Source organism: Patagioenas fasciata, chromosome 8, assembly GCF_037038585.1.
Source record: "Patagioenas fasciata isolate bPatFas1 chromosome 8, bPatFas1.hap1, whole genome shotgun sequence".
Lineage (NCBI taxonomy): Eukaryota > Metazoa > Chordata > Aves > Columbiformes > Columbidae > Patagioenas > Patagioenas fasciata.
Window position 1 is genome coordinate 21,462,084 of NC_092527.1, and position 21,816 is coordinate 21,483,899.

The window sequence follows — 21,816 nt, forward strand, 5'->3', positions numbered from 1 at the left end:
GGGACGGTTGCGGTTTCCGAAGACCGAAATTCTCGTCCCCTGGCAGCGGCTCGGCCCCACGACCCCCGCCGGGCAGGGAGCGGCTTTCTGCTTGGGAAAAGGGCAGCCGCCCGGCTGGGTCCGGGGAGCTCTGCCCCGGGGCGGGACAGCCCGCCCGGCGGCGGCGGGGCCCGGGAGCCCGGGGAGGGGCCGGCGGCGGCGGGGCGGGCCGGGGGCGGGCCGGGCCGGGCCGGTGCAGGCGGCGGGGCTGTCGGGCGTCCCGTGAGGTGCAGCCGCGCACATGGGGACACACCGAATCGTGCTGTCGGGGCCCGGGCCCTGGGGCTTCCGTCTGGTGGGCGGCCGGGACTTCGAGCAGCCCCTCACCATCTCCCGGGTAGGGCAAGGCGGCGGCCCGGGGGGGCGGGCGGTGCTGGGGCCGGGGCCACCCGGGGCGCGTTCGGTGCGGCGGCGGGTCTGGGGGAAGCTGGGGCTGGCAGGTGGTACAAAGACAGGGCTGGTGACACAGCCGTGGCAGGAGTTTCTTTTCTTTTTCTTTACCCTTTTTATTATCACTTGGTTTTAATACCTATGGAGAAATTTGTGGTGGCCCACGCAGCCCTTTAATCTGGCTTTGACCGGCGTCTCTGCTTCTTACCTATCCTCCTTCCTCACTTTGTCCCTAGCAAACCTCTTGCGCAGGTAGAGTGAATCCCCTTTGCTCCTGCAAGCCCAGAGTTTGGGTTTTGCAGCCCATGGTACAGGGAGCAGTTGCACAGAGCTGGTGTTGAATGTTCCCCTGCTTTCGCTTGCCATGTATAGTTAAAAGAAAAGCCTTTGTTTACAGAAGCCATATTACCTTATGTTAAGTGCCTCTGCCTGTTGCTGTTATCAGTCCTTCTTAACCTCGCTTCAAGAAAAATTAGTTAGGAAATGACAATTACAGTTTCACATCCAAAGAGTTTCAGTGGTGTAACTTAATTTTCTCTCCTCTGCTCCAGCGTTTGCCTGTGAAATGTCAGGGTTGGGTTCAGAGTACTTAACTTTTCTGTCTACGTACTCACCTGCTCCCGCCCTGCTGCCACCTGCCCGGCTGCTCCTCGCAGGGAGCTGGGCCCTGCCAGGGGTCAACAAAAAGCGAGGGCACGCATGGCCATCTCTTTCCGTTTGGGGACAATAAACCCCAGACTCGCTGTCCCTGTGCGGCTCTTTGCGGGGCGTGCTGCTCAGGATCTTCTTGGCGTGGGCCACTGGCCTTACCTGGGGAGAAGAAATTGCTCTGATTTCCAGCAATCCCTCTGCACACCACAGGCATCCCATGAGCTGCTGGCAGCCCTGGGCTCTGCCACCACCTCTGCGTGGCTCTGAAGTCCCCGTGGTCCCCAGGTGCAGAAGGGTGGCTGGAAGTGGGGCGTACAAGGACTTGAATTTCTGTGTACTGCCCTCAAAATACAGGATGGTGAAGCTTGTGACTCTTCTAAATACCACCTGCCACCGGGTCCCGCTGCCTGCAGCACCCCAGGTGCCACAGAGGAGGCTGCTGGCTCCAGAAGGGCAGAGCTGGCGAGTGCTGTCAAACCCACAGAGGGGGGGAAAGTTATTAGTTTTCTGTGTAATCTCTTTCAATTACAGTAATAATGCCTCATTCTTCTAAGACATTTTTTGGACATGAAAGCAGCTTTAGCGTAGGGGAAGTGATATTTACTTCATTGTTATGGTAATTGTTGTCATTTCCTTCCAGTGAAAGGCTCTCAGGCAGATGTCTGAAGTCCTTCTTTGCTGCTCCTGCGTCTTCTCCTTGGTCGCCTCTCTTAGTGCTTGTGGGCACATACCAGGGGACATAGATCAGCAAAGCAGCAAAAATAACCACATCATGAGAAATTGTGACCCTGGAGACTAAAATGTAATAAATAGCCTCTCTGGTGGTGGTGACGTAAATGCTGACAATTGCAGCTCTTATCACAGGTTTCTCCTGTGGCCCCTCTGACATTTTTAATTTCCCCTCCAAGACTTCAAGCCATTAATCTTTCCTGTGGTTTGCTCCTAAGGCTCCTGGGTTTGTCCCCTTGGCTCAGGAACAAAGCTTGCAGCGAGTCCCCCTTTCACCATGTAAAAAAGATCTGGTCTGGTTTTGGCCAAGGGTCTGATCCTCCTTGTGCGATGACTTTATGGGGCTATAACTTAATTTTTCTTCTTACTTATTGCATTTGGTACTTGTGCTCTGGCCAGAGAGCTTTCAGGGTGTGCAGCCCTGCTCTCTTCACTGGATGGGGTGAGCTCTGGCTGTGGGACTGGGATCTGCCAAGGGTTATGAGGTCCCAGCAAGGTGTGAGATGAGGGCGCTGCCTGAGGGGAATGGCAGGGTGGGGAGGCTGTAGCCTGTGATGAGAACATCGCCCTGGGAGCGGGGGAGGATGCAGCCGTCCCTCCCCAGCACTGTTATGTGTTTGTGCTGCAGCATGTAGGCTGTAGGTCTGTGGCACAGATGTGCCCATCGGGAGCTCTGTTAGCAGCGGTGCGCCGAGCTGCCCACCCTGGGCCAGGCTGGTGTCCTTGATTGCACCACAGAGCAGCATCATTCCGCCAGCTAGGAACATGGCAATTCATGTATGCCACATGGGGACAAGTCCCCTCCTGTGTGGCCAGTGGAGCCTGGCTCTGCTTCATCCAGGGCTGCTCATCCTGTTGATGCACTGATGGGGACAAGCCACTACTCCAGGTGTGTACTGATGTGGTGGGATGCCAGGAGACCAACATCCATCCAGTCGTGGGCCTGAACTGGGTGTCTTGCAGGTCTCTTTGAACCAAGGTGCCTGAATTCAACCTGTGTTGCCTGCCTGGAGTTCAGATTTGGCTTCTGGCAGGTTGTCCTCATTGGTGAGCTCTTGAGCTTGTCTTGGTCACCATTGTACTTCAGCTCCTTTCTGGTGTCTTTTGGCTTCTCAGGCTCCCCTCTGACATAAGGAGAGTTTGTCCCAGTCTTGCTGGTGGGAGGCAGCTCATTCTCCAGGGGAGTCACTGGAGTTTGGTGCTGCAGTCCCAGGTCCAAGAAGTATGATGAGCACCAGTGCCATGAATGTGGGAGCCAACAGAGCAACCTGGCCAAGAGCTTCTGTCTGGCAGCGGCTGCATGTCACCAATGGCCAGTTGTGTCTTAGGAGAGCAGCAGATGAAAGATTATCATATTTCCACAGCTGCTCTTGTCTTTTGTCACTTCCCTACCACCTTTCCACTGGAACTCTGTGTTCAAAAATGCTTTGGGCTCAAATACATCACAAACATCTTCTTGTGCAAATGCTTCTGGTTTCTTGTTTGTGTTGGCCCAGTCTTCCCAGTGAGAACCAAGCACGGGGATGTCGCAAGTGCTGCACGTGAGACTTTATTGTGGAATCCCCTGTCTGTTCTGGAAGGATGCTTCACGCATTTTTCTCATTTCTGTTTCTTTTTAAAACTGTAGGGTTTTGGTGGACACTTTATTACAGTCTTTGTTCATAAAAAAGCTCGTGTTGATCTGTGTAGTGAACCCTAGACCAAAACCTGCTGGATTGCCATACAGGAGTAGGAAAGACCTTTGTCTTTATCACCCTTTGGATGATACTACGCAGTGAGTCAATGAGGTAGAGCTTTTCCAAATCCTTTCTGAGCTGTGGACAGACGCACTGTAGGATAATAGTGTCCATGGACCTGCCCTGCATGGGGTAGTTCCCAGTCAAGTCACTGCGAGATTGGTTGCACAAGAAGACACACTGATGGAGTGTTTTAGTAGCGCTGTTGATGGACCTCATCCCCTTCCGTCCCTCAGGTAACAGGAGCTTTTTCCTGTTTGGCTGCATTTCATTTTCATAAACATTGGGGGTTTCTGTTCCCAGTTGAATATATACATGGAAATGTCCAGTAAACCTTGTTCTTGAGATTATTTTTGTGGTTTGTGCCGGTGACGCTCTACAGGCAGAGGGGAATTTGCTCTACGTTTTGTCATGTCAGGAGCCCCCAGCTCCATTAGGGAGGGGTGTCTGGCAAAGTCTGTGAAACAGGCCAAAGCTGGTGCACTTCTGTAGCTACATTTTGTTATGAAATCGAGAATCTTCCCGATGAGAAGTGGTTTCCAGACAGTTGAGTTCTGCAAATATATTAAAAAAGATGAAGTCTCAACATTGTAGTGGTTGCTGATATTGACCACAGTAACATGAATTCATCTCTGTTTAGTGTGTTTTACCTATGCATGGTATTTTAAAAGCTCAGGATTTATAGCAAGTACAGAATTGGAACATAATCAGGTGTTTATTATGTTTGGGGTGTTGGTTGTTTTTTGTTTTTAAGCATGACTCCTGAGCCAGTTATTAACTTAAAACTTGTTTTAGTGATAAAGTGGAGCTTGATAGTCCAAGAGCAGGCATGGGACTGAATGCTGTGGTGTGAAGAGGCCTTGGGTTTGACTTTGGTGCTGGCTGATGTCCTACCCACACCTGCGGCTGGTTGCCCTATTAGGAAGCAGGCAAGCAAAGGTGTCCCAGCGCCACCGGTGGGAAAAAGTCCCAGTGGTACAGGTTATCTTGCTAATGGGCCTCTCTTGTGGGGTCTGAGGGATTCAGCAGGATGAGTATGGGGACCATCCTCCCTTGGGAGCGTGCCAGGGCTCAGCTGTGCTGGGCTGCAGTATCTTCCCCCAGGAGGAAAGAAAGAAATGAACCTGCAAGGGTGGTCTGAGCCACAGGGAGAGCCAGGGCTGGACAGGGAGGCCTCTGTGCCCAGAGGTGAGCTTGAATGCCTCCCCCTCTGCCGAAGGACACATGGAGTGCAGTGGGTGTGACAGGGTTTAGGGTTCGGCTGGCTCTGCTCCTCAGGCCAGGGAGCCATGGCTGGTCCCCGCTGCACACACCTGTGGCTGTGATTCCTCTGCTGCCTGCCTCAGATTTCGTGCTGGTAACTGCAAATATGCCGGTGTTACATTTGGCTTTTGTTCTGGGGCTGGCTTGGCAGGAGGAGCCAGTTGGGAAAGCTGCTGGGGTTTATAGGAAGGTGAACGTGGCTTTATGTTTCCTGCACTGTTTTCTCCTGTGCTGTTGCTCCTGGCTGCCGGGCTGGTGGGGGCTGTGGCAGTGCCAGCCATGCTGTACGGTGCTGCCTGGGGTGCCTGGCAGAGCTGCTCTCTACACAGACATCTGATCAGTGCCTGTGGGATGCTGGTCATTAGGGTCACCTGCCAAGAACTCCTGGCCCTCCAGAAGTAGCTAGGTTGATGTTTGGAGTATGGTATGATACCTCATGCCTTTGCTGCTGCGGGGACTCTTGTCTGTCTGAGCATGTGGGGCATGGAGAGCACAGGTTCACATCCCTAGTGATGTCTCTACAGACTTCAAAGTTAGCGTGAACACTGGCAGCTTCTTGGGCAGCTTCTGGGGCTGGACCAGCCTCTGCTTCGAAGGTGCAAATGTCTGCTGAAGAAATGAAAGGACTTTGCTGATCTCCCTGACTGCTGGGCTGTGCATGAGAAGAAATTGTCCTTAGTTGTAGTAAGTGGAAAGCAGCAGAATTTTCTTGCAGTAAAGACAGAGCACTTTGGGGCGTGGGACAGGCTCGATCTTTTTCCAGCCCTGTTTCTTGAGTCTGGAGGGCAGTTTTATCTTTAGAAAAAAAAAATAAAATAATTAGAATCAAACGCCTTCTGCCAGAGTTACTTCCAGGAGCAGTACCCTTACTTCTCCTATGAGCCAGATTTGCACTTTCTGCTGTTAACCTGTGGCAAATTGGTCTGAAAAGGCAATGTGGCTGCTTCATGCCACCAAACTTTGGAGTACCGTTTCCTCTGTCCCTGTTCTTTCAGTCCAGCATCATTTGGTGGGCTACATCTGGCCTACCTGTTTCTTGAGGAGTTCTCCGAATAACCTATAGACAGCTCAGTGATGGAATGGGATGTACCAGCCTCAATCCTATGTGAGAGCTTTAAGCCCCAGAACTTAAATTGACAACAGTAAATGTTGGACTTCTTGTGAGAAAGGAAGTCCTTTTTCTTCCCTAATCTACTTGTTCCCAGGTGCCAAATTATGTGTGGTTGCAAACTGCCTGGTACCTTTCACCCTCAAGAATCACTTTGTCTATCAAGTGATGTACTCAGGCTTGTAAAAATGCTTTGGTTTTGAATGGTGCAACATCAAAATAACTGCAGCAAATGGATTTGTATTTTTTTCAGTATAAACAAAGAAATTAAAGGAAGCCTTAACTGCATAAACAATTGATGTTGTTCTGGACAGTGACACTGTCTTAGATGGTTGCTGATTACTGGACATGTTTTATTTAGAGGATGAAATAAACCATCAGGAAAGGCTCAGCTCTGTGTAATGTTTTTGAAGTCTTGTAAGAAATCTTTATATATATATGTGGTGTTTTTTTTTTTTTTTTTATGTGGGGCATATTGTGAAGCAAGCTGTGGGGCTGAGTGACTCCTTGACCATCAATTGTGCATCTGAGCATATCATCTCACCTGTGTCTTTTTACACCGCCTTCCCGAGGTCAGCCTTCTGTACACTGTGTCTAATGCCTTTTCTGTGTTAACAGTCATCCTGGCTGTCAGCAGCAGGCAGGAGGTGATGGCAGGAGGGAGACGGTGAACTGGGCTGCCAGAGGGGCTTGTGCAGTGGGAGCCACAGCCCTGCTGGGGTGGCTGATGTTCCGGGTCTCCCCAGCCTGAGGCATGTCCCCTGTCTTCTCTCCTGGTGACTGTGTGACCTGGGCCAGCACCAAGCAGCTGGGGAGCTCTGGGCTGGAGCAGTGTTGGACTGTGACAGTGCAGAGAAGTAGCAGCTTGAGAAGAAAGCCTCGTGGAGTTGCTTGCAAAGCATCAGCCTGTGGTTCCCCCTCCGCTAAAGAGAAGGGGTGTGGAACGTGCTTGCCTGAATTTTCTCATAGCCTCTGATCTCTGCTGACCCAGCTGCATGCTTTTGCTGGGAGAAACTGTGGCTGCTTAGCATAATACTCCAGCGCTGAGGACATTACTCATGGTAAAACAGTGGTGTGTGTGGGCGGGGAGGATTAATCTGAATGTCAGAGATGTCTAGTTGTCACTGGTGGCCTTAGAAGTATGTTGCTGCATGTCTGTTCTGTCCAGCAATGGGTTTTCCTCTCAAGCTCAGGTGCTGTTTGTCCAGATCTTTTTCTTGGGTGATGTTAATTTTCTGGTTTCTTATCTTTTCATCGCTCCTTGTGATGTGTGTCTAGGTGTGGAGTGATGGCTGGTGCTGGAGGCTGTAGGGTCTGTGAGAACCTGTGAAGGGCTGATGGAGTGAGCAAGTAGTGTGTCTGAATGGAGGTGGGGAGAAGCCCAGAAAAAACTGAATGAACTTTAGACCTGTCCATCTGTCTTGGCTCACGTGGAGCTGCATTACGCTGCTTGTCATAGAAATGCTGCCCACCCTTCCTCCTTCTCACTTGCTGTGGGCAGTAGCTTCGCTGAATATACCCATTGCTGCCTCTCTGATCCTCACCTGCAAAAGGAAAAAAGGCACCATATATCCCTGTCCAGGGACTGTAAAACTTGTCAGGCAGTGTGTATGGCGGCAGTTGCATCAAATGTAAAATGTGTTTGTCTTTGGCTAGCTCTGGGACAGACAGAAGTTTAACAAAGAGGGCCTGGGAGCTGGGTAAGCAGCCAAGTGTGTCTCATTCTCCCTGCTAAATGGAAGTATTTTCTTTTCTATTGTACACACACTTGCCCGAAGACTAGCTGAAGATGTCATGTGCCATAGCAGAGTCCTTTGTTTGCTACCCAGCTGCCAGTACAAGGGGACAACAGCAGACAAACCATCAGGATCAGAAAACTGAACTTTGCAAAGTCCTGGTGGTGTTGGCAAGGTGGAGCCCAAAGTGTGTGTGCAGGGAAGGTGAGGGAGGGAGGCATGGTTGTAGAGCTTTATTTATATACACGTACATATATGTGTGTGTGTATGTGTACCCATGTGCATGTGCACACAAAGCTTCACTTCGTAGTATAAGTAAGTAATGTATGTTTTTTTCTTCTATCCATGCTAATCCTTAATCTGTGGGACCTGTTTAAAAATAGGGGTCCAAGCCTGTAACTGGTCTAAACCATTATCTACTGTGCTGAGCTTTGCATGAGTAAAGAACATAAGATCAAGACCACAGATTATGGGATTTATTTATTTATTCCATGTGCTAGCAAATGTGTCTGAGCTGGTATCAGGGACCTAATGTGATGTGTCTGGTTATGAGTATCTAAATTATTTCTGTAGTAGCCCAGATCTATTACACAGAGATGCCAGCCAAACAGAGCATCGCTGTAGGCACACTCTGGTGAGCTCTGGGACCTATTTTGGATAAAGCATGAAGCAGTGCTCCTCAGCCTGTCCCAGAATTGTCTGTTCCACAGTGAAATAACCTAATGACAAAGTGTTACACAACTGCCTGGGAGCAATCACCACAAGGTAGGGCATGGCTCCTTTCCAAAGGAAGCCATTGGGCATGATGTTACAAGGTGTACAGAGCTTTATTCACCTGATGATAGTGTCCCTGGAGCTGGGAGGCTCCTGTGGACTTGTGATGCTGCCCATGTCCCCTCTGTCAGAGGCTGTTCAACACCAGTGGGGAAGCCCAAGCCAGTCAGGGAGCTCTTTTGAAGGAGACAAGAGGCCAATGCCTTCCCATAAGATGAAAAGCTGTGTTTGCAGGTTTTGTTCCTCACAGCGTCTTTCAGCCCTCCTCACCTTCCCATACAGCAGTGCGGCTGATCCGCTCATTATTGGGTCGCCTGCTGGTGCAAAGTGCAGCCTGCTGACCCCTCAGTCCCTGGAGGTGTCTGCTCCGTGCTTGGGCAAGGGAAAGGAGAGAGGCTGGTGCAAAGCTTTAAGTCATCTGAGGGGACAGCAGGACCGAAGCAGTTTCAGGCAGTGCAACATTTACTGGATGCTTGTGAGCCCAAAAGCTTTTGTTCATTGGGTGTGTAAGCTGGCTGGTGTCTGTCAGTGCTCTGGGTGCTTCTGACTGCCCCCTCCAGCCACATGCCTGCCCTGGCCGCTCCCCATGAACCAGGGAGGGACCTGACTAAAATAAAAGGAGGAAAAGGGCTTCCCAGTGGCAGGTCTCTGCTCCTCACTTAAAAACAGAAATGCTTTTTGCTTTCCTGACTCAACTGGTAGGTGAGCAAATCTCAAAGCAGCATTGACAGCACTGAGATAAGCTCAGACCTTACTGCGAGGGGGGAAGGGAACATTATTAGTAGCTATTAATCATCCTAAAAGGATGGGGGGGTGAATTCCCTGCAGTATTGTGCCCTTGTGCAGGCATGTTTGCTATGAACAATCCTGGCAGGAATACGAGCTGAATGTTGCAGGGGAGTGGTTTGTGGAAGGTTGCATTTCACAGCAAGTTATTCCCAGAACTGAAGAAACTGGATTTTAAAACATGTTTCCTTTTGGCAGATTCACTAATCGTTTTCATTAGTGTACATCCTTGTGGCTTCCCCTTAGGGGAGAGGTTTATATGGTACCTGGGTGGATGTAATTACCCTTGTGCTACCAGTGGCTCTTATCTGATGAAGAGCACTCAAATTTCAAATTCCTCTGAAGTGGACATGGAAGAGTAATGTGATACTGGGAGTGCTGGCAAGCACTGGGCTGTTACAGTGAATGCCGCTCAGTCATCCTACTGGCTCTTGGGGTTTCTTCAGGAGGCTTCAGTAATTCAGTGTTGCTGGCCGCTCTGGCTCAGCTGCTCCCTGTGGTACAGGGTTATTTCTAGCAGCTTGCCACACGTTGTGTTGATTACCAGTCTTTAAATGCAAGCTGTATGCCCAAGCCTCCAGCAGCGTTCCAGGCACGGTGTTAATCCACCATTATTCCTGACCCACTGGCAGTCTTGTTTGATCAAAAATGAATCACAGTAACAGTGTGCTGAGCTCCGTGCTCCTCACAGGGGTGAGTGATGTGCCCCTCTCCCTCCTTTGGCAGCAGAGGAAATAAAGACTGTGAGAAACCAAGTGACTTGGTTAAGGCCCAGTGACCAGGAGAGGACCCACAATGTGTCTCCTGTGGCCTCTGGCCAGTGTAATGATGTCATCATCTGCCTCAGGGTTTCTGAAGCAGCAGCTCCCAAATCCGGTGGGACTGTGGTCCACCTCCAGTGCTCAAGATTTCTTCATGGCTGCTAGCTGGCCCTGTCACTAAGTTTACATGAAAGTACTCTCTCAAGGCAATGGATCCAGTGGAGCAGCAGCAGGCTGCACTTGGTGGTCTTGTAGACCACCAGTCAGCTGCAGGCTGCAGCTTGGGAGGTGATGATCTTCACATTTAAAGCAGATTTCCTATATCCATCTGGTGGCTTGTCTGGTCTTTTCATTATCACTTCCTCTGTCAGTTTGTAGTCTGCTCACAGCATTAAACCTGTGAGCAGTTAAACAGACACTGTTTGGTTGACTCATCTGAAGGTCTTTGGGTTAATATTGACTACCTTGGCCAACCTGGACATCTGTGATACACATCTGTGTCCTTTCCTTTTCTGTCTAAGTAGAGGGGTGAAAAAAGCAAGGCATCTTGTTGTCTGCCTTCTGGTTGAGGACAATATCCCACTACAGCTGTGAGAAGATGTGCCAAACAGCCTTGTTTTTGGCCCAGGGAAAGCAGTGGTTGCAGCTAACCTGTGACACCTCTAGGAGGTGAGTGTTTCCCCAGGGGGAATGATTTGCTGTCCAATCCCACACTAGGAGGACTCTTTCAATCTCGTGAACAATGTTTGTTTATGTCTGACAGCTCTGCTGCATTTGCTCAGCTGCTTTCCAGCATGCTGAAACCTAACATGAATGTGTAGAATGAATACTGGTTGCAACAGAGTCATAAATGAGGTGTGTCCCAGCTGCAAGGCATGTTTTAATCTATACTCGTGTCTGGGAGCAGTCCACCCTTCTCATTTCCTCTGCCTATTAAATAATTGATGAAAGCCCACAGTAATCATTATGCTCCTTCCACAAAGTCATTACAGCTGCACAAAATCTTACGTAGTGTTTACAAAGCCACAAGCAAATGTGACATTCTTCACCCTCCGCCCAGGCAATAATTTTGGCCCAAAGAAGTCTCTGTTGTCAAGCAAGGACCTCTTCAGCAGTAGGGGGAAAATGAATGAGCCATTTAGCTTGAAAATGCCAAGTTTTAGTTGGGACCTTCTTTTTATTTTTCCACAAGGGGTATCATACTGGTGGTATTGCTGTGTAGTGTCTTCTGTCTGGGATCTTGGTGAGATTACCCCAAGCTCTTTCCCACCAGTCATTTCTCAGAGTGCGACACCTCTTTAGCAGTGCAGCAGCATATCTGGGAAGCAAAGCACCAGGCATGGAGAGGAAAGGGAGATGTATATGGCAGAATGTATCAGGGTGAGCTTATGGTCAGGCTGGGAGTGATCCTTCCACTTTTTCAGGAAGTATGGTCAGATTGTGGTTTGAAGATGAAGTTTCTGATGCCAGTCTCCCTCCCAGTCTGCTTGTTAGATCAAGTGCTGCTTTGGGATTGATCTTTCTGAAGTCAGTGGGAGGCTGTTGCCCCTGTTCCTATGCTAAACCAGATTAAAACTAAAGAAGCAATCAAAAATCTTGAGCCCAAACCTGTCTTCCAAGGAAGGAAGCGAATGAGATCGTGAGGCAGACAAAGGTGTTTGTGATTGGCATTAACAGTGTTGCAATGACTCTGATACCCTTTATGACACCTCTGTTTTAGAGGCTTGGGCTTCTTGGCTGTCCTCAGCACCTTCTGTTTTGCACACCACTTCTCTGTCCAGCAAAGAACAGAGTTTCTATCTGTATGTTCTTGCTCTCCAGCATGAAACCAATTGTCTTGAGTGAAAATACTGTTTCTGTTATTTACCTCTTGTTTCCCCCAGACCTCTCTCTGTGGGTGCCAAAACAGAATTCTGCCCCTAACTTTAATACTGAGAGTATCCAAGAGTTCTAGATCCAGGTAGCTTTCTACTAAGAATTTGCTTTCATTAGTTTTTACCTCCTTGCTTTCATGTACCAGCAGGGATGTCCTAAATGCTCCAGCTGTTTTTCAAATGTTGCTATGAAATGCTGCTCCCTGGAAATTCCATTCATTCTGTTTTCTCTTAGGTGACTCCAGGTAGCAAAGCTGCAATAGCCAACTTATGTATAGGAGACCAGATCACAGCCATTGATGGAGTGAACACCGATAACATGACACACCTTGAGGCCCAGAACAAGATCAAGGGCTGCGCAGATGAACTAACTCTGACGGTCAGCAGGTACGTGGCTGAGCGAGACTGGAGATGGGGAGAGGGAGGGATGCGGGGTGGCAGCAGGCCTCTCTGGCTGCCTTGTTTAATTTGACCTCTTAGTGCTTTGTCTGGCCCGGCACTGGATTGCAAGAGGGAACTGCATTTCATCCTTTAATCCTAATGCTGCTTGCATTTGCTGCACTTTGACCTAATGAAAACAACTTTCCCAGTGAGAAATTGGCTGATAATTTGTGGCAGAGGCTGTCAGCCTATTCTATGGTTCCTGACAGCAAGAAATCAAAGACAAGTCTTTGATTATTACAGTCTTACTTATTACAGAGGAGGTACAACCAGAGATGACCTTTCTTCTGTTGCATTAGTTTAGCAGTTAAAATATATGGTTGTGTGTTGTCCAAGCTATTAATGGCCTAGTTTTTGCCATTCACAGGCTCAGAAAGGTTGTACATTTTGGAGCCTCTTGATCAAACAGCACTGATGACCCAGGCTGCATCAAAGTGCCTGTCAGGCATTAATCTCTTGTGAGTCCTGAAAAAATAAAGGAAGGCAACAGCTGAGCCACCGTCTCTGTCATCAGTGTAGACCATGGGCTGGCTTCAGTCTTCCCACAGTCTCAAGCTGCAGAGCAGCAGACCGCTTCATTCCTTTCCCCACCCATGCTTTATTCTTGGGCAATCTTTGTACAGAGATAAAAATGCAGCCTGGGGAGGCAGGGGTCTGCTTTGCATTCACCCATTGCTTTTTAAAACTACTGGAGCCTATTCTTTTGGGGTGCCTGGGGATTTAGCCTTCCTCTTAGTTTGAATTGCAGCCATGGGTACTAGCACTTCTTGGAAGTCAGATGGTAGATGCATCATGGCATTTCTAGTGTTGCTCTGGAGTGAATTTTTCCTTCCCCTAAAGTGATCGTACGTCAGCTTCACGGCAGATGCAGGGGAAGTGCTTTCAGAAGCAGTGCACAAGCATGCCTTCAATGAAACAGTAGTTCAGCTTTTCTGTCAAAAACAGAAATATTTTACTGTAGCTTGGATAATGCCAGGAGTTCAGCAGGCATTTCCCAGTTTGGGAAGAAGTGATAGGACTTGGCCAAAAAAACGCCTGACGACTGAGGGAATTCACAGAGGGAAGAATGGAGCACAGTGCAGGCAGTGTGAATGGGTGGTGAGCATTGCAGCAGCCTGTTAGCCCCAGAGTTTCTCATACTGGCCTTTAACTTGTCAGCCTGTAATCCTCCTGCAAAGGATTGATCCTTTTCCTTTGCAAAAAACCCGACTGCTTGACTTAGCGAACCAGCGCCATGTGGTTCTGTCTGGGAGACAAGAGGGGTGGCAAGGGCTCTTTCAGCCTGCAGGCAAGCTCACTCTTACAGATCATTGAGTCTGTAAAATGTGTTTGCTAATGTTAATTACAAAGTCATTAACTTTATAGCTACCCCATGCATGTTTCGTTGGCCTTGAATGTGGAAGCTGCCTAGGGAGAGATTTCTAGCTGGATGCACCGCAGTGTGAAACCATGCAGGGACTCCGAGTTAGTGCAACCCAGCTCTTTCAAGGCACCCTTTCAAGGAAGTAGCATGAGTGTGTGTTGGATGCTTTTGCTGTACTGATCGATGAGTACTGCTGACAAAATGTTCAAAAGTGTCAAGACTACAAGTGAAAAGCAGTGATCTAACTGTTTATCCACTTTAGGGTTTGATATTACTAACCCTTGCTTTATGTAAAATCCATTTTAGTGGCTTCTAGGGGACATTAAGGGTTCAAGAAGAGACTGGCTGAATTCATGGAAGACAAATCTATAAAGGATATGGTATACCATGGCAGTATCTCTGCTGCAGAAAGCCCTTAAACTTCAAGTAGCTAGAAGCTCAAAGAGTGTTTTAGGAAAGTACTGCACTATACTTGTCATCCTGTGCTTTTCTGTGGACCCAAGCAAACTTTGTATGCGCGTGGTTTGCATCTGTGCAACCCTCGTTTAGTGGTAGCTGAGCAGTTAAAATGTCTTTGTGTTTGTCTGTACTAATTATTTTAGAGAAGTGTAAATGTAGAAAATGGAAAGGACTTAAATGCTTCTGGTAAAGGAAATGCTGTTTGTACTTGATTGTGAGTATCAACAGCATTCCAATGTTTCCTGTTTCAGTATTTTCCTTAATGATGGTAACAGTCCAAAAATATTTCAGATCAGATTGTAGGCAGGAAATCTAGTCTAACACATGCCACTGTTAAAAATGGATCAAATTACTAGCTGAAGAAAACATGCCTTGTCTGTTTTTTCACCCAAAGGTGCAAATCTCTGAATTTCCTAGTATTTAAAACCAGCCACAAATTGCTTTCTCTGAAAATGCTTTTCTAGGTGGCACTCCCAGGTGCTTTGCTGTTTGGTGCATGAACCAAGGTGGGAAGGTCTGTTTTCTGCCTTAAAAGTGGGTGTTGAACAGTGTTGGCGTATACACCAAACTCCTGCTGAACGCAGCGTTCAGCTTACCGCTCTCTTCTGAGCTTCTGTTTGTTCACTGATTTTGCTTTTTGTTTCAGGCTAGAGAGTGCTTTTAGAAATGTGCTCAAGAAACCAAAGTAAAGGTTCCATTATTGCCTTCAGCAGTGTAGAATCAAGCTCAGCACCATGGGTTGGTATGGTATGTGCAGAAAGACTGACCATTAGCAGACCATGTGCGTCAGTCAGCTCAAGACCACCTGGCTGCTGCTAAACAGAAATTTCACAGGCAGAGTTTTGAGTCTCTCCCATCCACAGGAAAAAGGAAGTTTGGGATCTTGAGTCACTGAGAAGAGCTGCTCTTTTTTTTTATTTTCCCCCTTGAGTTAGGGTGTGTACATTCTAGCACTGACAATCTAGCAGGCTGCACCCTTTCCAAGCATCTGATTTTCCTTTAATGGGAGTAAGCAGCAAGATGTGTCCAACAAACTGGAGAAAGTAATCAACTTCCTTTGGAAACTTGGTGGATTTTGGAAAAGAGACTCTGACAAAGAAACTCAAAGAAGAGAAGGCTCAAGAGAGGCACATTCAATATTCACCTGATAGCCAAAAGATCCAGGCATCACCAGTGTCACTGGTAACACTCATGATGAATTTGCACACAGCTCTGTGTAGCTGTAGATCTACGAAAGCAAACAAAGGCTTGTTGTATTGTATGTGCCAAATCAGACAAATGCTCATTGCAGCACAGGTGAAAATTATTTCTAAAACAAACGGCTCTTTGTGTGGTTGTAGTCACCACATGGGTGGTGGAGCTGTGCTCATATGCAGCCCTGAACAACTCAAAAGTAAAGTATTTATGGTTTTTTTGGGGGGGTTGTGTATGTGTGTTTGTTTTTTAGAAAAACACACAAAACAACAAACAAACAGAAAAATATTCCTACAGTGAACCTGCCCTTCCCTCTATGTCTGGAGGCAGGTTGTGGGTGGTAATAAGAGAAGAATATTTGTGAAAAGAGGTGACAAACATGTAATTTCTTGTTCTGCTCCTACTGTTCTTTTCTTCAAATTTCAAACTGCCTTTCTGCCACTCTGCTGCCACCATATAATATATTAAGGCACTTTTTGTTTGTTTGCAAACAGTCTGTTACTCTGCTAAAAAATGTCACCAAGGAATGAAGCTATGTATTTGTTCTTTGAAAAGTGCCAGGGTCAGAGAAGTCAGATCTGCTACCAGCATGTGTAAAACACATTGTCAGAAGGGATCATGTGTAGACGCTTATGAGGAAGGGGAGAGAAAGCATGCATATGATGTTAACCTGCATTTTACTTGGTAGGTTCAGCTGCACTCTTCCTTGCTCCATGTGCTCTCAGTTCTCAGCCATGGGGACTAATTGCACAAAGCCACAATAGGCTCGAATTTGTGTTCTAGGAAGTCAGTGGAATCCATTGACTCATTTAGGTTTGCTTTTTGCTTCCCTGCCAATAAGAGTTTTCCAGCTCTGTCATCTTACTAATAATTCCTTTGGCCCTGGGAAAAGCCTGACGCGCTGCCTGCAGCTATATAAGGACACGCAGATTGCCTGCCCTCTGCACAGCGCACGGCCTCTCCTGGGTGTGTGCCGGCAGCTTTTACTAATGATTGGCATGTTCAAAGTCATTTTGGCAAGTCAAGCCTGGTATTTGCCTTGCTTTTACAGCCTCTTTGGCGAGGCAAAATTAGTGAGCCCTGTAGCTGGCTGCTGGAGGAACAGCGTGAGTGTGAGCAGTCAGGTGTGTTTCATCCTCCGTGACTCTGGAATGGAACTGCTTGTGATAAACTTCAGTTGCTTCTGCATAGTTGGAGTTGCCCTTTTGGTTTTAGTGAAGACATGCCTGAAACGCAAGGAGCAGAGGGCCATGTGTGAAGGGGTGAATTTGGGGCCTCTTTTCTCAAGCAAGTTGTGACTTTCATTACTGTTTGAATTGGCAATAGGCTGCATGCAGCCCAAGTATGGTTTTGCTTGCCAAAGTGAATATGTCCATTAATAATGACTACTCATGTTTAGATCCAAGTGCATGTCCTTCACAGCTGGTGTAGCTAAAAGGCTGATTAGAAGGTACCTTCCTGGTAGCCTGAAACTCTTGAAGTTAGTCTCTAAACATTTTTAAAATGCCTGTCTAAAATTTTGGGAAGGTTGAAAGAGGAATTTTTTACATCTTTCCTTGGTTTTTCAGCTAGCAAACTTTGTGTTGCACAAGGAACTTCTCTGTCTTTATGGATTTAATTGCTACTTTGATATCTTAGTCGTGTCCATCCCAGCATTTGAAATAGGAATGTAAATATTCCTGTTTTCTCTATGGAACTTATTTACATGGTTCCTGGCACACAGAATTAGACCTCATTTTTCAGCTCTGAGTTTTCCCTTGAAGCTATGAGCCAGCTCTGCATACAAAGTGTTGATAGCAAAATCTAGACTCTTGTAATGTTTATATTATACCATGTTCAAGCCAAACTTCTTGAGAAATGTTGTATTTTGTAAATACCTCTCCAGATTCCTGCCTTGACTTGCATGCAGTTTCCTTCCTCCCCTTCTGACCAGTACCTCCCCATCCAAACTAGCATCAGAGAAATTCTTTCTTATCTTGGGTCTTGGTCTCTGCCTGGATGAAACAGCAGATTCATGGCTGACTGTATTGGTTGCTCTCTCTCTTGTAGTAAGGAAACAGCATTAGAAATGTAAACTGCAAGCATGACGAAGTTTGTATATCCATGTGCCTGCCACTGATTTGCCTGGCACTTGTTCCCAGGCTTGTTTGAGTGTCATGGTTTTGTCTTCTCTTCTTGCACTGTTTGAGTATTGCTCTCTGATGGAGTGTCATTTGAAAGAATGTGCATTAGAAACCATGTTCTAAAATAAATATTAATCAATTTAAGCAGGAGTCTGTGGGATCCTCTGGGGATGCTGCAGCCTGCTGGCTTTCAGCCACGACAGGGTGCGATTCCCCATCAGACTGCTGGACATCCAGCCCCGCTACCCATGGAGAGGCAGGTCTGGCAGCCCCGCCAGTGTGGCTGGGCTCCGTGGCAGGGGTACAGCCTCACTGAGGGCAGTGTGGAGGTAGTTTTGTGGCTGGGGTCTTCCCCCCAGATTTGGAAACAATCCTCTGTAAAGTCACTAGTGTTCTACCCGTAGGAGCCTGCTGTGAGAACTGGAGCCACTGTTGTCAAGGTGGGTTTGAGCTATCTGCTTTGACGCCTGTTCCTTGCTTCATGTAAATGAGTTATGAAAACAGATTGATAAGATACAAGCATGATGAGTGAAATCAATCCACCCAATTGTCTGTGCCTTGTGCCCACTCTTCCCAGTCTTTCAGAAGAGAAGTCCTGGGCCAGCAGTGAGATGTAAGGTGAACATTTAGGTGCTCTTTTTCTTTCTTCTGCCATGCTTGAGTAAAAGTGCAGGCAGTGATGCTGGGAGCAGAGCCAGGACACCCTTGCAGAGAACAGGCACCACAGGGGTGCTAGTGATGACATGCAGACTGGGGGCTCCACAGGTGGTGCGGTGGGACCAGGCACGTGCCTTGGAAGCCCTGCTAGGCACAGCCACGGAGAGCAAAGCCATCTCCTCTTTGTGGCTTTGCTGGGGCCATAAATGGGCTGTTGAGGGTGGCTGACGGGCTCTGCTGCAGCTGTTGTGAGGACAAAGGGAAGCTTTATCCTCCCAGCCTTAGAGGGACAACCATGTGGGCTATTTAACCTTTGTGTTTGGATAACTTTTAAACTGGATTGAAAGTAAAGCCTGGAGTGACCTTGTTGCTTCCATTTATAGCCTGTGACAGATCAGAATGGCAGCAGGCTGAGAAACAAACTTGTGCTTTTTGCCTTGCTAATAAATAAGGAAGAAAAATCTGGTCAGAATACCCCACTGACTGCAGTAGTTGGCCATAGCTGCCTCTCCGGCGCTGGAAACCAAGGTGATGTGTCACCTCAAATGCACTGAGTAAGGGGCAGTGGGATGAAAGCAAGGGCCCAAGGTGCTGAGGGTAGGTTTCTGTGCTGTATTTATGTATTGACGTGCTCTAAGCTTAAATTTTCAGTCTGAATGAGACCTTTTGGTGCTTTTGAAATCTGAATAATATTAAACTGCTGCAAAAGAAAATGCTGCCCCAGAAGTACTCAGATCACTGATAGTGAGCACTGGTACAGGGATGCTTCATGCTAGAAATCAGGTGAAGTGTTTCATGCTCTCTGAACTGCTCTTTCATCTCCAGCCAATGTCTACTTGCTTACAGCCTGGCTGGCAGGGTGTTTAATTTCCATATGCTTTGCTGTGTCCCCTTTTTTTCCAGAGGTAGTGAAACTTGGTCATGTGTGATCTCCAAACACTTTCAAGAAATAAGGCTTTGTGTTGGTCAGTGGGATGCTCCCATCTGCAAACACAGTATTCAAGTGCAAAATACAGCTGTCATAGAGACGGCTGTGACTTTGTCAGGCTTGGTAGCTGTAATCTGGGTAAAATCACTGTTTCCCCAGGCACCTTAAAGCATGGGTTGCCAGAAGCAAGGAGGGAATGGTTGTTTCATACTCGCCTGGGGGATATGTCATCCATCCAGTACTAGCAGATGTTGACACAGGATGATAATCAGATCGGCATAGATCTGATCCCACACAGCTGTTATGTTCATATTTTTTAGTCTGTTTGTGCCCTTGTCCATGTGTACACCAGCTTGCCAGGCGCCAGGATCTGGATGACACAGATTGTTGAGTATCAGCAGTGCAGCTGGGCCTGCAGGATGCAATAGCCTGGAGGCAAAGGTTTGCTGTAAAGGATGATATCTGGTGTGACCTGTGTCTTTGTACTTTCCTGTGAAAGGAGGTGCAGCACAGCAGACTTCATTCAGGGTGTCTTCCCTGTGAAGTTCAGGGTGTAATAGATGCAATAGCAGGTCAATAAAATTTTTCCTCTTCCCTGAGTGAGAATGCTGCCTCCGTCTCCTCCCACTGAGCTGCCCTCTGGATGGAAGTATTAAAATACTATTTATGCAGCAAATGTTTGAAATACACACGTGCATCGCAGTTAAGTTTGAATTGTTTAAAAAATATCCTAACACTGGAGGGCTTTTAGAGAAATGGTGCAGACCAGATTGAATGTATCGTGGGTAGCTCTACACCCTGTTTCTCCATCCTTGTCAGTTTCATAAGCCTTTTCTGTTTAAAGTCTCCAGTTACCCAGTTAATTCTCAGTGGAAGCATTCATGTTTTGCTAAGTACTTAAATAGTATCTGGCCCTGGACGCAGTAATATCTAGGAAGTACATCTATCTGCAGTTGCAGATTCTACAAAGAGCTCCTGTCAAAACAGGACATGGTTTTCAAAACTCTTCCTAAGAGTTTATCAGCCATCTGGTTGCTGCCTGATGCAATGTTTAGCATTGAACAAGAGTTTTCATTCAGCAATACTGCAGCCGCTCATTCCCTCCTATTAAAAACTTTGGGGGAAGTGGCATTGTTCAGTCCATCTGAGATGCTAAATACTTTTCTGTACTGCTGAGAAATGTAGGTAGCATATGTCTCCCGCAGAGCATCTCAAGCAATTCTAGGCACTCTACTTCTCCCTCACCACTTGTTTGTCTGTTGTTCTTGGGGACATAGCAAAACTCCAGAATGATGATGATAGTAAAAGCAGTTGGTTTTTGTCACAGATCTTGACTTTGTTTCAGGCTGTTGTGAGTAATTGGGTCAAGCCGCAGACCAGCAAGGGTCATGCTGACTTTCTCTGACACATTATGTCATCTCAGTTCATAGTCCTATTGCAGACTTGAATGCATTTTTTTTGTAATTCCCCAAAGTATCTGTTTGTTCAGCGTGGATACCACTGTATAAATAAGAAGAAAATTCCAGAGACCCAAACTAAAGAAAAATATTTCTAGCTTATCCAAGGCAGCCCAACTTCAAGAACAAAATGTTCTCTGTGTAGTCAATACAGGCAAGAATTATTCCTCTTCCTGGCTACCCATAAAAGCTGAAATAAAGTAATTTGGATTGTCTCCCTTAATTAAAGGATCTGCATCTAAGGGGTATCTCCAGCTTCTGCTGTTGGGTGACCCTACCCATAAAAGCTGAAATAAAGTAATTTGGATTGTCCCCCTTAATTAAAGGATCTGCATCTAAGGGGTATCTCCAGCTTCTGCTGTTGGGTGACCCTCAACTCTCCTGCCTGGGTTGGGAGCCCATTCTGTCACCAGTGGCCTCCCAAAGAATAAGCCAGGACAGTCACTGCTGAGATCCCATCTTTTTCCAAGGACCTCACACAGCATAACTAAGTCATCCAAGTTATGTGCCTAAAATAAGGCTACCTAGGTTTCTGATTTGGATAGTGCTGTATACAAAAGACTGGGGAAATGTTTTCAGCTGATTAACTTCAAATCTTTTAATAACAATAATGATGCTCAGTGATGAAAACAGATTAACTCTTTAAAATTTGTGTGTTGCAGAACGGAGTCAAAAGTCTGGTCGCCACTTGTAAATGAGGAGGGAAAGACACATCCTTACAAGATGAATCTGGCCTCTCAGCCGCAGGTAAGTAATGGAATATCTGCGTGCTCTTGTTCCTGCTTCCTCCTGTCCAACTCTGGAGTGGTTTCTGGCCTGATCCTCCAAGGAGCTGAGCATGTGTCACTCCGTCAGTCACACTGGGGATAGTGCTGTGCCCCATACCTCCCAGCAGTCGTGCAGCCCTCGGAATCCTTCAGAGGCAGAGCCCTCGGAATCCTTCAGAGACAGACTCCCTGCCTCGAGGTCAGAAGCCAGCTGCCGTGGAGAGCCAGCCCATGCCTGGCCAGGGTAAGCTGCTCGGCTCCCAGGCGTTGTCTGCTGCCAGCTGCATGCTCACACTGCCACAGGGCACAGAGGCACTGCAGAGGTGTGCCTCATTAGATCATTGCTACCATTCTAAGCCTATTTGATTTTCATAGATAAGAAAGGTCTTGAGAGGAGAGGAAAATTATTCACTCTTACTGTTTTCTGTTGGTTCTTTTGTTGTTTTGTTCTTTTTCCTCTTACTAGCAGTCTAGCTATGAGGAAGGTGGAAGAGAAACACATTTTTATATTTTTATCTGTGGACAGATCTTGCAGCCTCTCTCTAGGAGGCTGGTTTTGTAACCTTTTGGCAGCCTTGCT

At 47.3% G+C, this 21,816-nt stretch overlaps 1 protein-coding gene across 1 annotated transcript in view; it reads left to right on the forward strand.

The window, feature by feature from the left end:
• The first annotated feature begins 211 nt into the window (after positions 1-211).
• The window catches only part of PDLIM1 (PDZ and LIM domain 1), a 41,735-nt gene continuing 20,130 nt past the window's right edge, over positions 212-21,816 (forward strand). The window contains exons 1-3 of the mRNA XM_065843738.2: positions 212-376; positions 12,083-12,234; positions 21,132-21,216. Of these exons, the coding sequence (XP_065699810.1) occupies positions 281-376; positions 12,083-12,234; positions 21,132-21,216 (333 nt within the window). The 5' untranslated portion in view covers positions 212-280. The remainder of the gene's footprint in view (positions 377-12,082; positions 12,235-21,131; positions 21,217-21,816) is intronic.